Below are 15,860 nucleotides of genomic sequence, written 5' to 3'. Positions count from 1 at the left end.
AGATAGATAGATAGATAGATAGATAGATAGATAGATAGATAGATAGACTGGAGAAAATGAATGAATGAATTTATAAATGCACGAATGAAAAGAAGATACATATATAGACAGATGAATAAATAAATAAATAGATTAATGGTAGATAATAGATGGATGGACAGATGAATAAATAAACAAATGGATTAATGATGGATAATATATAGATGAATGGATACATACATACATACATACATACATACACACATACACAGAGGTAGGCTTGAGAAACAGCTCACTGATTAAGAGCATTGGCTGCTCTCTCAGAGGACCCAAGCTCCATTCTCAAGTTCTAGGAATTCCAAAGCCTTCTTATGGCTTCTGAGTACACTTGTACGTGTGTGTGCATGCACACCCATTAAGAACATATAAAATATTAAAAATGAAATAAAATAAAAGTATTGGTATCATGTAGGAGTTTGATTTCTTGTTTCTCTTGAGAAATCAAAGACTAGACAGTGCTTGGGCCCATTTTCCCAACATGATAATCCTTGACATGGGCTCACTGGTCAGTGCCCCATTTTTGGGTGTTCTCTAGTTCACCACAGTGCTCATCACTTCCACTTCCTGTTGCTCCTCAACATAAGGAAGTGTGCTGGTGGATATTTGCTATACTTTTTAGGCTATATTGTAACTAAACCCTGACTACTTCACATTTGCACTACCTTCCTAACGTATGGTGTAGGCATTTCAATTTATCACCTTTGTTTCACATTTTAGGTTTATAGACTGAACTGTAAACTGATTCTCATACTATCCCCATTATGATTCTCCAAATATTCCCTGTTGATGGAGTCTGGTTTTGCAGTCAGGTGAACTAGGATTTTAATTCTGCTTTTATACTTCTTTTTACCATGTCAGGTAGCTTATTCATAGGTTTGAGGGATCAAGGCATAGACATAGAGAGATTGACTACTCTGCTCACCATACTCAGATTCTCCAGTTGTTAAATGAAGATGGAAATAGAACCTCTTAATGTTAAGAAATTAGCACACTGTTTTAGTAATGTTCACTGTGAGTGAGAGTCACAGAATAAGCATTGACTAAATACCGATACTCCCTCCCTTGCATGCTTAAGGCTTTGATAAATATTTAAAAATATCATTTAAAATGTATCTCACTTATATGTTCTTTTTGTTTGGTTGTTTATTTATTAAAGAGTACATGTTCTAAGAATGTATGGTGCTTTCCTAGTATGTATGAGGTCTTGAGTTCATTCCCAAGCATTATAAACAATGAAAATGTCACCTGAAAAGGGGAGGGTGTCTATGAAAAGGATTCATGTAAGGTTGTAGATTCATTTCTTTACAGGACAAATTGCTAAGTACTTGTTCAGGGCTGATTAAGATTATGGTACTAGGATTGAAAACTCAGTGTTCTTGATTTACATGTGAACATAGAAGTTATAACTAATATACCTGGTCTGAAACTGCATGCTTCAATTTCATAAAATAAACGACTGATAAATCAGGTGAAGTATTCGATGCAATTCACTTGTTGAGTAGCTGCATAGCTATTGACCTCAAATGTCTCCTAAATTTGGTACTATCTATTGAGTCAGCATAGTATCTACAAAGATAATTTCAGAATCATTCTATACTGAAAAGCACTGCAAGTATAACTCTATAGGAAATAAAGGAACTACTCATCTTTTGATGGTGCAGTTTCCTTTAAAGGGATATCTTTGACGTTTCTCTCCCTCAGCACTATATTGGAAAAATCTTAAGGAGAACTTCACTTTTCTAGCTCTCAGGCATTTGGAACCAGTGTTTAGAATAGTAAGCAGAGAGAATGGCTTTTAAAATGGGAGGAGTAAATGAAAAATGTTCCCTTGGGGGAATTGAGAGTAAGACAGGCATCCTAATTTAGGTCTATTTCTTTGTTTATTTTACATTTTATTTATGTATATGTTTTACTCTGTGTGTGTGTGTGTGTGTGTGTGTGTGTGTGTGTGTGTGTGTATGTGTGTGTCCATGTTAACATATGTGCAGAAACCCAAAGAGACCAAAAGAGAATGTCAGATCCCCTGGACCTGGAGTTACAGATGGTTGTGAGCCTCCTAATATGGTTGCTGGGAACTAATATGGTTGCTCAGGGCCCTCTATAAAATCAACAAGTGCTCTTAATGACTGACCCATCTCTCTAGCCCCTAATTTATGGCTATTTATAATCATGATTTATTCCTTAATTTAATATTACATTCTTTCTGAGAACTTAAATGTCATTTAAATGTTGTGGATTTTTATAAGTATCTCAGACTGAATGATAAAGCTCCCAGGTTGTGTTGGATATGATGGCTCATGTCTGGAATGGTAGCTCTTAGGAGCTTGTTCAGGGCTCACATCAAAACATCTGGATCAAAACATCTGTATCAAAAACAACTAGTTGTAAGTATCATTGCTTTAAGAATCTAGGTTTTGTTGTGGTTTCTGTTGGTTGGTTGGTAGTTGGTTGGTTGGTTGGTTTGTTGGTTGGCTGGTTTGTTGGTTGGTTGGTTGGTTTCCTTTAGACAAGGTCTTATTGTATCTCTCCTAGCTAACCTAGAACTTGATATGCTTACCAAGCTGGTCTCAGATTTGCAGAGATCATCTGACTGTCTCTGCCTCCTTAGTACTGGGATTAAAGGTATGCACCACCATGCTCAGAAAAAAAAAACCCATATTTTTAAAGAGGAGAAACAACTGATAATAATTTTGTGAAAACATTGTGGGCATCTCTGTGGGTTACAACTGCTGAATGAGAACATTAATATATCTACACATGGGCATATATATATATATATATATATATATATATATATATATATATAATCACTCTACATTCTGTGCTTAATATGAGAATTTAGATAGAGGAAATTTAAACTGGTAGACCCCCTAACAGATTAGCATTAGTTTGTCCAAAAGAAAAAATAAAGCCTGGAGAGCTCAACTGGTAAGGCCCTAAGTCTGAGAGTCCAGAGTTCAAGATTAATTTGTCCATATGGGCATACATATAAGAAGACAAACAAAGCATTTTATTCTCTATACACAGAAATGCTCATAAGAATGAACTTCAAGATAGTACATTTTATACAAGCATTTTAATGAAAAAATCAAACAGCATATCATAACAGATATGCAGAGCATAGCAATCACAGACCATGACCACTGAGCTGTGATGCTTCACTTTAGTAATACAGCATTTGCAATTGCTTTAAGAATATCTAATCCGTATGCTTATATAAAGATGAAAGGCACATTTTGTACTTTCTCCAAAATCAAACTCTACATTTTAAATCCATAAATAATTTTTTAAAAATTTTATTATCATTTATACAATTCAATTTGTATCCCATGTGTGGTCCCCTCCCACCCTCATCTCCATAAATCATTTTTTGAAGAACTTGTCAAAAAAAGCAAAGAGAAGTAATCATAGGTCAGTCTTATTTTATTTTGTTTCCTTTTTAAACAAAAACAAAAGAAAGAAAAACTGTAGAAAAATCAACACTGGTTTGAGTTTCTTACAGATATTTTTATCTTTTGAGTTCCCAACATGCGACTACTTAAAGACACAGGGACATGACATGCTGCCCACTGTCACAGGGCTTGGACTCAAGTGTCTAATCACTGACCACAGCCCCAACACAGCTATCTGCAGCAACTCTTCCTGGTTCTTCAAAGAAACAAACACGAAACAACTTCTCTGCTATATTTCCCTCCTAGAGAACAGATTTTCTTGCCTTTAACTCAGACCAACCCCAGAACTGCCCAAGTATATAGTCTTTCAGTGATGCATAAACCTGATTCACCATTTAACTACTAAAGAAAGTAACGTTATTTAATATTCTTCTCTCTGATACTTTTTTTGCAGTTTTTATTTTTTAATTGATTTATTATTTATTACAATTTATTCACTTTGTATCCCAGCTGTAGCCCCCTCTCTCATCTCCTCCGGGTCCTACCTTCCCTCCCTCTTCTCCCCCTCTGTCCTCCCCTAGTCCAGTGATAGGGGTGGGCCTCCTCTCTACTATTTGACCTCCCATACCAGGTGGATAAACATACTAAAATCTATAGTCCTAAAGAAGCTAAACAACAAGAAGGACCCTAGGGAAGATGCTTAATCCTCACTCAAAAGGGCAAACAGGATAGACATCAGAAGCCGGAGAAGACAAAGAACAGGACAGGAGCTTATCACAGATGCTCTCTGAAAGACTCTACCCAGCAGGGTATCAAAACAGATGCTGAGACTCATAGTCAAACTTTGGGCAGAAAGCAGGAAACTTTATGGAAGAAGGGAGACATAGAAAGACATGTACAGGACAGGAGCTCCACAGGAGATCAACAGAGCAAAAAAATCTGGGCTCAAGGGGGCCTGCAGAGACAGATGCATCAACCATTCATGAAAGGGACCTAGACAGATATAGCCCATAGGTAGCTCAGTCTCCTCTCCATGTAGGTTGGTAAGGGGACCAAGAGCTGTCTGATACCTTTAAGGAGGCAGTTCACTCATCCTATGGAAAAAAATATGGGCATTTTGCCTGCATGTATGTCTGCATTTTGCCAACATGTACATGCCTATTGTATGCAAAGGCTAGAAGAAGGAATAGGATTCCCCAGGACTGAAATTTCAAATGGTTGTGAGATGCCCTGTATATGCTGGCAACCAAATCTAAGTGCATTCTGGAAGAGCAGCCAATGGTCTTACCCAACAAGCCATCTCTCCAACCTCTCTAGTTATTTCTTTGGAAATATTCAAAGTGAATTACATAACATATAATGTTGCTTAATTACTATTTTAAGAAGTAGTCTCTATTCCTATAGCATTTCTTTTTTAACCTTTTGGGCAAAGAAAGACAATGATATTAAGGGCCTTGACTAAAAGGCAATACCTACATCCTAGGCTCCTTACACACACTGTTCAATTTGGCCTTCCTACTACTGTAGGTATTATCCTTTCTTACAAATGTACAGAGTGAAGCCAGTGGGTAAACAGTGGTGTTAAAGCCTATCTAGACCATAGATTTTTTTTTCTTTTTATTATTAGTTACATTTTGTTAACTCTATATCCCAGCTGTATCCCGCTCCCTCATTCTCTCCCAATCTCACCCTCCCTCCCTTATCTCCTCCCTGCCCCTTTCCAAGTCCACTGATTGGGGAGGACCTCCTCCCCTTTCATCTGACCCTATTTTATCAGGTATCTTCAGGACTGGCTGCAAAGTCCTCCTCTGTGGCCTAACAGGACTGCTCCTCCCTTGGAGGGTGGGGAGGTCAAAGAGCCAGCGATTGAGTTCCTGTTAGAAATAGTCCTTTTTCCCTTTACTATGGGAAACCAATTGGTTACTGAGCTACCACGGGCTACATCTGAGCAGAGGTTCTAGGTTATATCCATACATGGTCCTTGGTGGAGTGTCAATCTAGACCATAGATTTTTATAGACAATTAACCCTTCATATACACACAGATTTACTCTGCAATTTAGAAATGAATTCATTTGACTATACAAAATGGGACCAGTAACAATTTCTAAAGTTGTGAAAACAAATTTACCATCATGTGGTCCACTGAATGGAAACTGTTATAAGCTAATATCGTGATGGAATGTGATGTCATGGGAAAATCCTATGTCCTAGAGCTACAGAGAAGAGTTTTCCATGGAAAAGCCACTTCAATTATCTCCTCAACCTACTCCCATCCCCAATCTTCAAGAGTACAAAACATATGAGTTACCAAGTGTTGCCAAGCAACTTGCCAAGAGCTCTGGGGAACAAACAAGCAATACCTCTTCCTTGTGATTTGTCCATTTTATCCCATGTATGGCTTCTAATCCTATCCTCATCATCCAGCTATTCACTTTGTTTCCAGTAGGTAATCATTTTAATCCTTTATTGAAACTTCACATTGTGCCAGACAATCTTGTTAAGCCTATCATAGCTTCCAGAACCAGCCCAAATCCAAAAACACCTTCCCAGTTAGGCCCAAATTTTTCATTCAAGTCAAGAAAAGCAAACTTTTCTACCATTATAGCTCTAGGCTTCAGAATCAATCCACCTGTTCCAAGAGGGTCCAATTAAAGTAATTTATTTGATGGAAATAAAATTCATGGGAAAAATCAAGGAAAGGTAAGAAAAACACATAGTGACTTAAGGTGCAAACAAATACCATCTTCCATGGAAGGCCTTCCATACTCCCAGCTTGAAGTTCTTTTGAAATATTTACAAGTATACTTTACTTCTCTACTATACTGAGAGCACCCTTAGCTAGTAGCTATTATGCATTTACTATTGAATCTGGTGTCATAGGTAGCTCAGTGAAGCTACATCTGTTCAATTGACATCTGTGTGCTGTATTTCTGTATACATAAGACTGTTCAGCATTGAAAAATATGTATGTACAGAAAAGAATTAGGAACTTTCCAAAAGGTGAAGTCAAGGTAGCTTTGATAATAAACTGCTAATGTCAGTTCCACACAATATTGCAAAAACACATTTACAGACATTTTACATGTGTTGTAATTGTCTGTTAAATGTGTGAAGATATTATTCTCATAACATAAAATCATCTGTACACTTATTTTGATATCAAATAAGTGTATAAGATAAGTGTAATTTTTAAGGAGCATTCTATCCTAAAACCTTCATTAGGAAAGTCATTCATTCAACTACTGGCATTCGCTGCCACTCAGCAACAATGTACTTCTTTACTTTCCTTGTCTTGAGTTGAATTTTAATTTAATTGAGCTTTCTCCTATAAGTAATTTTTTTTTACTTTTTAATTTTGTGCATGTTACCTCAATAGTTGAGCAGGCAAGTTTGTATTTTAAGCTATCACACCAATAACATGAAGTTTGTTGTTGTTGTTTTTTTTAAAGTGACATCTAATGACTCATAACATAACCAGTTTGTTATTAAATTAGCTGAGGTTATTTCAACGTTTCTTTAAAACAAGTTGGAAGATCATGTTAGAAATGTCCTGAGTAATTTAGAATATGAATATATGAATGAATGAATGAATGAATGAATGAATGAATGAATGAATGAATGAATGAGGAAAATGTAGGTAGGAAAGTTTCTGGAAAGTAACTAAAAGAGAAACTTGAAAATTTTAGTCTAGGTTAGAAAACAGGTCACAGATACAGATACAGGAATGTATGTTAAAACAGTTGTCAACAGACTAGAATTTTGCATCTTGAACGTGCACATTTCTAAAATAATTGCAACTACAAACATTTCCTGTCATTACAGATATTTAAATGTTTCCACTTTTAAAATGACAGCTAAGCAGGACTGCCTTTTTAAGTGCTGATGAAATTACCTCCAGACCCCATCCAGATATCATCCAGATATCTACTTGACCAGTGTCCAAAAAAAAAAAAAAAAAAGCATAAATCCTTTTGTTAAATATTCTTTTAGCTGGTGAGTTAAAGCTATGCAGGCAAACAATTCCAAATTGCTATTACACCCTTAAACAAATGACACGACCAACATTACTCTCTGATAAACTTGGTAACACTTAGATTCTGAAGCGATATTCAACCTCTGTTTCCTTAAATTACCCTAGGCCAGTTCCACAGTAAGCACATGAAGGCAGTTCACGAAAATACAAGACTCCATTCTCCCCATCTTTTCTGAAAAGCCTCACTCAGCAGTTTGTGCTGTAGCACCGTGCTGCAGCATCCCTGCACTTGAACTTGGGAATAGGCTTTCCAGGACTGCAGACAGAGCTCTTACCGCATTCCTTCTGAACCTGATCTTGCCTCTCGGGGGATTTGCTTCTGCCATCTCACCTATACACAATTACACTCTTCTTTTCCGATTGTCAACGCAACATTGATGAAATACAAGCTGCTTCTTGCGTGGTATTTAAAACCAACAGCAAAAAATCCCTATCAAACAAAGCTAAAGCTGCATCCATTACCACCGCGGCAGAGCTGAAAAAAAAAAAATCCACTATCCTTGATTAGTCAGCTGACAGATCCTCCCCTGCTGCTCATTGTAATTCAGAGTTGACACAGTCCCCCAACTACTTAGCCTGATTGAACCTTGTGGATTAGCTTGTGCTGGACTATTCAGGAAGATCAGGCACGTCCTAAGAGTGGAAGAAGAGGGGGAAAAACCCACTCTCCTCCTTAGGAACAGTCTGGATGGAACTGGCTTGCCTCTGCGTAGTTAGATTTTTTAAGGTGGAATGCGAAGATTCTTTGTGAAGGTGGTACTCACTGATACCTTGTCCTCTTGTCCTGCCCTGGTCTGAGACATTAACTTCAATTCTGTATTGTTTTACTACATTCTATTCTGCATTTAAGCATTGAGAAATACATTGTAACATTGTATCCATAATCTAGAAAGAACAAAACATGTATGCAAACTTTTTAAGATGGAGAAGATTCTCCCTCAAATTAACCTTCCCCCAAAATAATTAAATCTGTGGTGGAATGTTCTTAACACAAAAGGTGATTAAGTGACAGACATTTCATTACACAATATGAGTGTGTGTGTGTGTGTGTGTGTGTGTGTGTGTGTGTGTGTGAAAGCATTACATTTTGTCCATTGATACATACAATTTTTTGTTGTTTTTTGTTTTTTTGAGACAGGGTTTCTCTGTGTAGCTCTGGCTTTCCTAGAACTCACTTTGTAGATCAGGCTGTCCATGAACTCAGACATCTGCCTACCTCTGCTTCCTAGAGTGCTGGGATTAAAGGCCTGCACCACCAGGCATGGCCAATTTTTTTTAATATTTATTTTAATTTATGCATATATGTGTGAGTCTAAGTATGTATCTGTGTACCACATTCAGGCATGAGCCTATGGAGGGTAAGAGGGAGGTCAAATCCCCTGGAACTGGAGTAAGGGTTGTTTGTGAGCTACCATGTTTTACCCATTAAGAGCATATAGACCCAGGCCAAAGAGATATTTTGTTTAGCTAAGGGTTTATGGATCTCTTTTATTCTTTATTTTTTGTTTTTTGTTTTGTTTTGTTTTCAGCACAGGGTTTCCTTGTGTAGCCTTGGCTGTCTGGACTCACTTTGTAGACCAGGCTGGCCTTGAATGCACAGAGAGCCATCTGCCTTTGCCTCTGCCTCCCTGAGTGCTGGGTTTATAGGTGTGCATCACCGCACCTGGTTTGATAATAGTTCTTAATCAAGAAATAGAGGTAACAATGCTACTTAATAACTATGACTGCTTTTGAGAAGAGAAAATATATTCCTGAAGGTTATGTTGTTGTTTGAGACAGGATCTCATATAACACAGACTGGGTTCAAGTTCACTATGTAGCTGAGTATGACCTTGACCTGCCTGTTCTACCTCTGCCTCCTTATGATGAGCATTACAAGCATGCACCACCATGCCTGATTTATGTAGTGTTGGAAATGGAACCCAGAACTTTGTAGACAAGCACTCTACCAACAGAACTACAGTCAGTGCTGTTATTTTATTATAGTAAATTGTTTTAAGTTTGTGGTATCTTCTTTTCACTATGTGATGATTAGTGGTAAGTGTCAATCTGATAAATTCTAAAATTACCTGGGTGATGGATGGGCCTCTGTATGTGTCTTTGGGGAATTGATTGTTTTAATTGTGTACATTGAGGTGGGAAAACCTGCCCACTGTGGGTGGCACAATTCCCAAGGCAGTGAATCCTGGATTATGTGACAGTGGAGAAAGTGAGCTGTACATTACCATATACACATTCATTTCTCTGTTCTTTTGGCTGAGGCTATAATGTGATCAGATGCTTCAAGTTCCTGGGACTTCTCTGCTATGAAAGATTATAGTCTAGAATCATGAGCTTTCTCCCTTCTGCAGCTTTCCCAAGAGAGTTCTACCACAGCAACAGAAAAGGAAATTAAGATGCGCTGTTTATGATTAAATACTTTTTATAAACAAATAACAGAAAACCACTACTAAATGATCTCCAAATAAAGAGTAATTCACAATAAATATGAAACAGATGGCCTTACTCACTTTGCTATTATATCTGGCTCCAAGTGTTACTACACTTTTAATGTTTATCAACAAATAATATAGCAAAAAAGGTACTGATTCAGAACTTCAACAACCTCAATATTTGTCATGCCTCTGTAACTAAATAAACTTCCTCTGGTGGGAGTAGCCTCTGAGTAAGTCAGGAGACAGAGAAGACCAAAGGAGCAAGAAATTCCAGTGAAAGGACAAAAGATAACAATAATGTGCTATCCCATTCAGAAAGCTTAAATGGATTTTTCACCAAAAAGGAACAATAAATGTTTGAAAATACATATGCTTTTCTTGGTTTAAACATCATACAATGTATAGACTATGAAATCTTGCATGATAACCAATAAATACAAAACACTCATATTTTTATATAACTGCTTAAAAATAAACAACTCCTACTGTATTGTTTATTGCTTAGTTCCATATTTTTGTAAAAATAACGTGACAGAAATAAAAAAAAATAAATGAAAAAAAGAATTTATCATGGTTGATTATACTGTAATCTCAAGGATAAAGTACAGTAAGTCCTAGCAATATGGTTCTGAGAGAGAACATGGGCCGCAGAAAATTTCTCCAGCTCAAAAAAGTCTACAACCTCCTCATCTAACTCATTTTCTGTTAAAGGGAGGCAGCAGTATATAGAAAGATTCACACCAAAATGTTAATAGAGAGGCTTATCTCTGGGTGGCTGGAGTACCATCTGTTGTTTGAAACTTTATACTTTATATTGTGCTATGTGCCATGGGTATACAACATAGCTATCTCCATTTTCTAAAAGGTTGCATAAAATATATGCCTTCGTCTGAAAGTCATACAAAACCACAAGTATTTGCTCACTTATAACTTGAACCATCAATTGCTCATTCTTTCCCACTAGAATTTATATTGGAGGGAGGTCTTTACTTCAGAACTTAACATCTTGTCCCTACTTTCCCTTCTCATATCAATTTTATTGTCTCCGTCCTATCATTATCAAAATAATGCATACTTTCAAAAGGCTAAGTATAGATAAAGGAAGAAGCCACAACTATAAAGTGCATGGTACTTACTGAGATTTTCTGGAGGGAAATTTTGAGGGAAGACCATGTATCTAGTCTTCGATCCAGAACAATAGTAAAATGGGAGTCAGATCCACTTTGCCTATAAGAGAAGAAGAAATGATAATTCCTGTCAGTAATAACCCTATTTGTTAGGTGTTTTTATTTATGATTATGTATTTTACAGTGATATATAACTGAAGACATGTTTAGATTTAGAAGTGCTAACTTAGCCAGGAGTGGTGTTGCACACCTTTAATCTCAGCATTCAGAGAGGCTGAGGCAGACTGATCTCTGTGAATTTGAGGCCATCCTGGACTACAGAGTGAGTTCCAGGACAGCCAGCGCTACACAATGAGACCTTTTCTCAAAACAAACAAACAAACAAACAACTTCTGCTATCTTTAGAAATTCTTTTAAAACTAGATTTCAGAATGAGAAATATTACTAGATATAAAAAAGTTCAAGAGATTTTTTTTTTTTGGTTCTGTTGCTCTCCTTGTGGAGTTCCTGTCCTCTCCAGATCTTACTGTTTCCCACTTCTTCCCTAAGATTCCCTGCACTCTGCCCAAAGGTTGCCCATAAGCAACAGAACCAAAAAAATCTGAGCACAGGGGTCTTTCCTGAGACTGATACTCCAGCCAAGGACTATGCATGGAGATAACCTAACACCCCTGCACAGATGTAGCCCATGGCAGTTCAGTATCCAAGTGAGTTCCATTGTAATAGGAACAGGGACTGCCTCTGACATGAACTGATTGGCCTGCTCTTTAATTACCAACACTTAAGGGAGAAGCAGCATTACCAGGCCACAGAAAAAGACAATGCAGCCACTCCTGATGAGACCTAATTGACTAGGATCAGAAGGAAGAAAAAGAAGACCTCCCCTATCAGTGGACTTGGGGAGGGGCATGCATGCAGAGGGTGGAGGAAGGGAGGGATTGGGACGGGAGGAGGGAGGGAACCACAGGGGGGGATACAAAGTGAATAAAGTGTAATTAATAAAGAAAAAAAAGTTCAAGAGAGCTGGGCATAGTGTTGCATGCCTTTGATCCCAGCAGTTTGAATGCGAAGGCAGGCAGATCTCTATGTTTAAGGCTATCCTGGTCTAAGAGCGAGTTCCAGGACAGAAAAATTCTGTCACATAAAAAAAAAAAGTCTGTATTCACTCCCATATTTATTCTTTAAACTTTCTTTATCAATACTAACTTCAATCTTTTAAATAAGAAAATGAAGAACCTGGAGAGATGGCTCAGTAGGTAGGAGTACTTGCTTCTCTTCAGAGGTTCTGAGTTTGGTTCCCACTCCACAACCACCTGTAACTCTAGTTCCAAGAAATCCATTTTCTGGCTTCCACAGGTACACACACAGACTTGGCATTCACGTACACAAAAACACACATATACATGTAAAATAAAATAAAAATACATAAAATGAAATACATGATTGCATGATAAGGGTGATTTGGAAAACGGACTTGGAATCCTGAAATCTTGGTGATGTGAAAACTCAACAACCACTGTATTTCATAGTATCAAATTCACACAGCAATTTATCAATGATCTTTTTATTTACTTGAAAAATATATAGTAGCTGGGTAAGGCAGAGGCAGCTCTCTGTGAGTTTGAGGTCAGCCTGGTCTACAAAGAGAGTCTAGGATAGCAAAGGCTATACAGAGAAACCCTAAAAAAGAAAAAGAAAAGAAAGAAAACTATATAATTAAATATATTGTTTTTCACTGCAGACTTCTCTTTGAGTTTGAAGGAAGGCAGTATAAATAGATAATATAACTTTGATTTGCCCTAAAAATACTTTTAAGATTCAATAGTTACACTATACATTTAATCTTCTAGAGCTTGATTTTGTTCATAAGGCTCTTCAAAAAAAACTATGGTCTTTATTCTTTTGGGTTAATAAATGGAAACTGCTCTCTTTAAAAATTTATCTTGGCTGGGCATGGTGGCACATCTCTTTAGCCTCAGTACTCTGGAAACAGAAGTAGGAAGATCTCTGAATGTGAGGCCAGTCTGGTCTGCATAGGGAAAAGTGCATAGGGAGGTCCAGGTCAGCCAGCCAGCTGGGTCTACAAAGTAGGAACCTGTGTTTTATTACTAAATAAATAGATAAATTAATAGTTATATTCAATATAAATATAATCTCTCTAAAGTATTGCATGTGTGTGTGTGTAAGAAGAGGACATTGGGTGTTCACCTCTGTCATTCTCCACCTATTCTTTTGAGATGAGGTTATTTCCCTAAACATGGGGATCAAATTTTCTTTGCTAAACTAGAAACCAAAAAGCTAAGATTCTCCTGTCTCCATCTCCTCATAGTTGGGTTTACAGGTGTCTGTGAGATGCCTAGCTTTTTACTCAGATGCTAGAATCTGATAAATGGTCCTATTGATTGTGTAGCAAACATTCTTACTGGAGAAATCTCTTCGGCCCCTCCAAGGAGACTCCTAAGTTTTTCATTTTAACACACAGTAATACTGGCTGATTTTATTATCAAATTATCCTGCTTAGTAGCTCCCAACACAGCTGCTGAATATAAGATACAGTCTTTATATGTAATCCTTGAACAAAAAGAAAAATGTCTTCCTTCACTCTAAACTAGTAAGGTATCCTTTTATGTATAACTGTCATACTTTGTGAGAGCCAGCACTTGTAGAGTGCTCTGTCTGTTAACATAGATTTTCATATATATATATATATATATATATATATATATATATATATATATATATATATTCTCCTCAGTCTACGCTTTACAGTATTTATTTATTATTTTTATATTAATCACAGGTTATTTTCTTTGTATCCCAGCCGTAGCCCTCCTCCTCATTCCCTCCCAATCCCACCCTCCTTCCCTCATCTCCTCCCTGCCGCTTTCCAAGTCCACTGATAAGGGAGGACCTCCTCCCCTTTCATCTGACCCTAGCTTATTAGGTCTCTTCAGGACTGGCTGCAATGTCCTCTTCTGTGGCCTAGCAAGGCTGCTCCTCCTTCGGGGGGGGTGGGGGGGTTGAAGAGCTCACCATTGAGTTCATTTCAGAAATAGTCCTTGTTCCCCTTACTAGAAAACCCACTTGGATATCCGGGCAGGGGTTCTAGGTTATATCCATACATGGCCCTTGGTTGGAGAAACAGTCTCATGAAAGTTCCCTATGCCCTGATGTATTTGGTCCTTGTGGAGCTCCTGTCCTTTCCAGGTCTTACTAACTCCCTTTCTTTCAGATGATTCCTTGCACTCTGCTGAAGGATTGGTTATGAGTCTTAATATCTGCTTTGATACACTGCTAGGTAGAGTCTTTCAGAGGCCCTTTGTGGTAGGCTCCTGTCCTGTTACTTGTTTTCTCCTACATCCAGTGTCCATCCCATTTGTCTTTCTAAGTGAGGATTGATGATCTTACCCCAGGTCCCCTTTCTTGTTTATCTTCTTTAGGTGTATAGATTTCAGTATATTTATCCTATGTTATAGGTCTATATAAGTGAGTATACACCATGTGTGTCTTTCTGCTTTTGGGATACCTCACTCAGGATGATCGTTTCTAGGTCCCACCATTTGCCTGCAAATTTCATGATGTCCTCGTTTTTAATTGCTGAGTAGTATTTCACTGTATAAAAGTACCACACTTTCTGTATCCATTCCTCAACTACAGTATATTTTTAAATATATTTATAATCTAAGTAGCTGTCAGCCTCCCCTTTTGTTTTATTTATCTACTTTAGGGGAATTTACTTACCATTTACAATAACAATAATAGAAACTATACTAATAAGCAATCTTTCTGTTATAACTTTCAAGTGGATATTTGATATAAAACAAGATTTTAGAATGTAGTGGAATACTACATGCCTTGCAAGAGATGTCAAGTAATTGAGCACTTTTGCAATTACATCCTCTGGTATGAATCTGAAGTTACAATTTTCAGGAAATGTAATGATCCAGGCATTGTCCTTTCCCCGGCCACCTAAAATAAACCAAATTAACAAATTGTGTGACAAAACATAATAAGGATTTTCATATTTAAAGATTATGATTAGAAGACTGTTTGGGGTATCCAATATTTTTATAAGAATTACCATATAAACCAAAACAACAACAAGTAAAATTTAGCAAAGTGGTTTCTAAAAAAAAAGAAAGAAAAACAAAGTAGACAAAGTGAATAAGCAAGTAAGAAGAAAATTTCATGTGATATGTGCAATAAATGAGGCTGAAGAAACAGATTATTCTGCTAAGTTGGACAACTAAAGAAGACTAAGCAACCACTGTGTATTCTAAAGTTGTGATGCTAAATTCCAAATGAGAAACTGACCGTGGAAAACTTTATAAAACTGAGCACAAGGAGTTACAGTAAGCAGGAAAGGAAAAAGAGTAGTATACACAGTAAATGATCTAAGTTACAATTAAAGTTCAAAAATCAGGGCTAGAGTGATGGCTTAGATGGCAAAGCCCTTTCACACTTCATACAAGTGTAAACTTTAGTGGTAGATCATGAAGAACCCAAATAAATATGGCAACCTATGCTACTTACTAGAAATGGGAGAGTAGAAAGAGGCAGAAATCTACCCTGTTATACTGTCTAATATTAAGAAAACGAGATTTTAGAGCCAAGAATATTACTAGATATGAAGAAGTTCAGGAGAGCTGAGCATAGTGGTGCATCTTTAATCCCATCTATATAGTTAGTTCCAAGACAGACAGGGGTACACAGGGAGACCTGGTTTTGAAAAAGTCCAAAAAAGAAGAAAGAAAAAGAAATAAAGAAATAAAGAAATAAAGAAATGAAAGAAAGAAAGAAAGAAAGAAAGAAAGAAAGAAAGAAAGAAAGAA

General features: G+C 37.1%; 1 protein-coding gene across 1 annotated transcript in view; it reads right to left on the bottom strand.

The window, feature by feature from the left end:
- Mcf2 (MCF.2 cell line derived transforming sequence) overlaps window positions 1-15,860 on the bottom strand; it is a 90,274-nt gene that overhangs the window by 71,197 nt on the left and 3,217 nt on the right. The window contains exons 2-3 of the mRNA XM_055599568.1: window positions 14,883-14,997; window positions 11,038-11,128 (exon numbers count right to left, since the gene is read on the bottom strand). Coding sequence (XP_055455543.1) covers window positions 11,038-11,128; window positions 14,883-14,997 — 206 coding nt within the window. The remainder of the gene's footprint in view (window positions 1-11,037; window positions 11,129-14,882; window positions 14,998-15,860) is intronic.

Source organism: Psammomys obesus, unplaced genomic scaffold (genome assembly GCF_907164565.1).
Source record: "Psammomys obesus unplaced genomic scaffold, mPsaObe1.curated_primary_1811, whole genome shotgun sequence".
Lineage (NCBI taxonomy): Eukaryota > Metazoa > Chordata > Mammalia > Rodentia > Muridae > Psammomys > Psammomys obesus.
The sequence above is the reverse complement of the archived record's forward strand: the minus strand, read 5'-3'. Positions and strand labels throughout refer to the sequence as shown.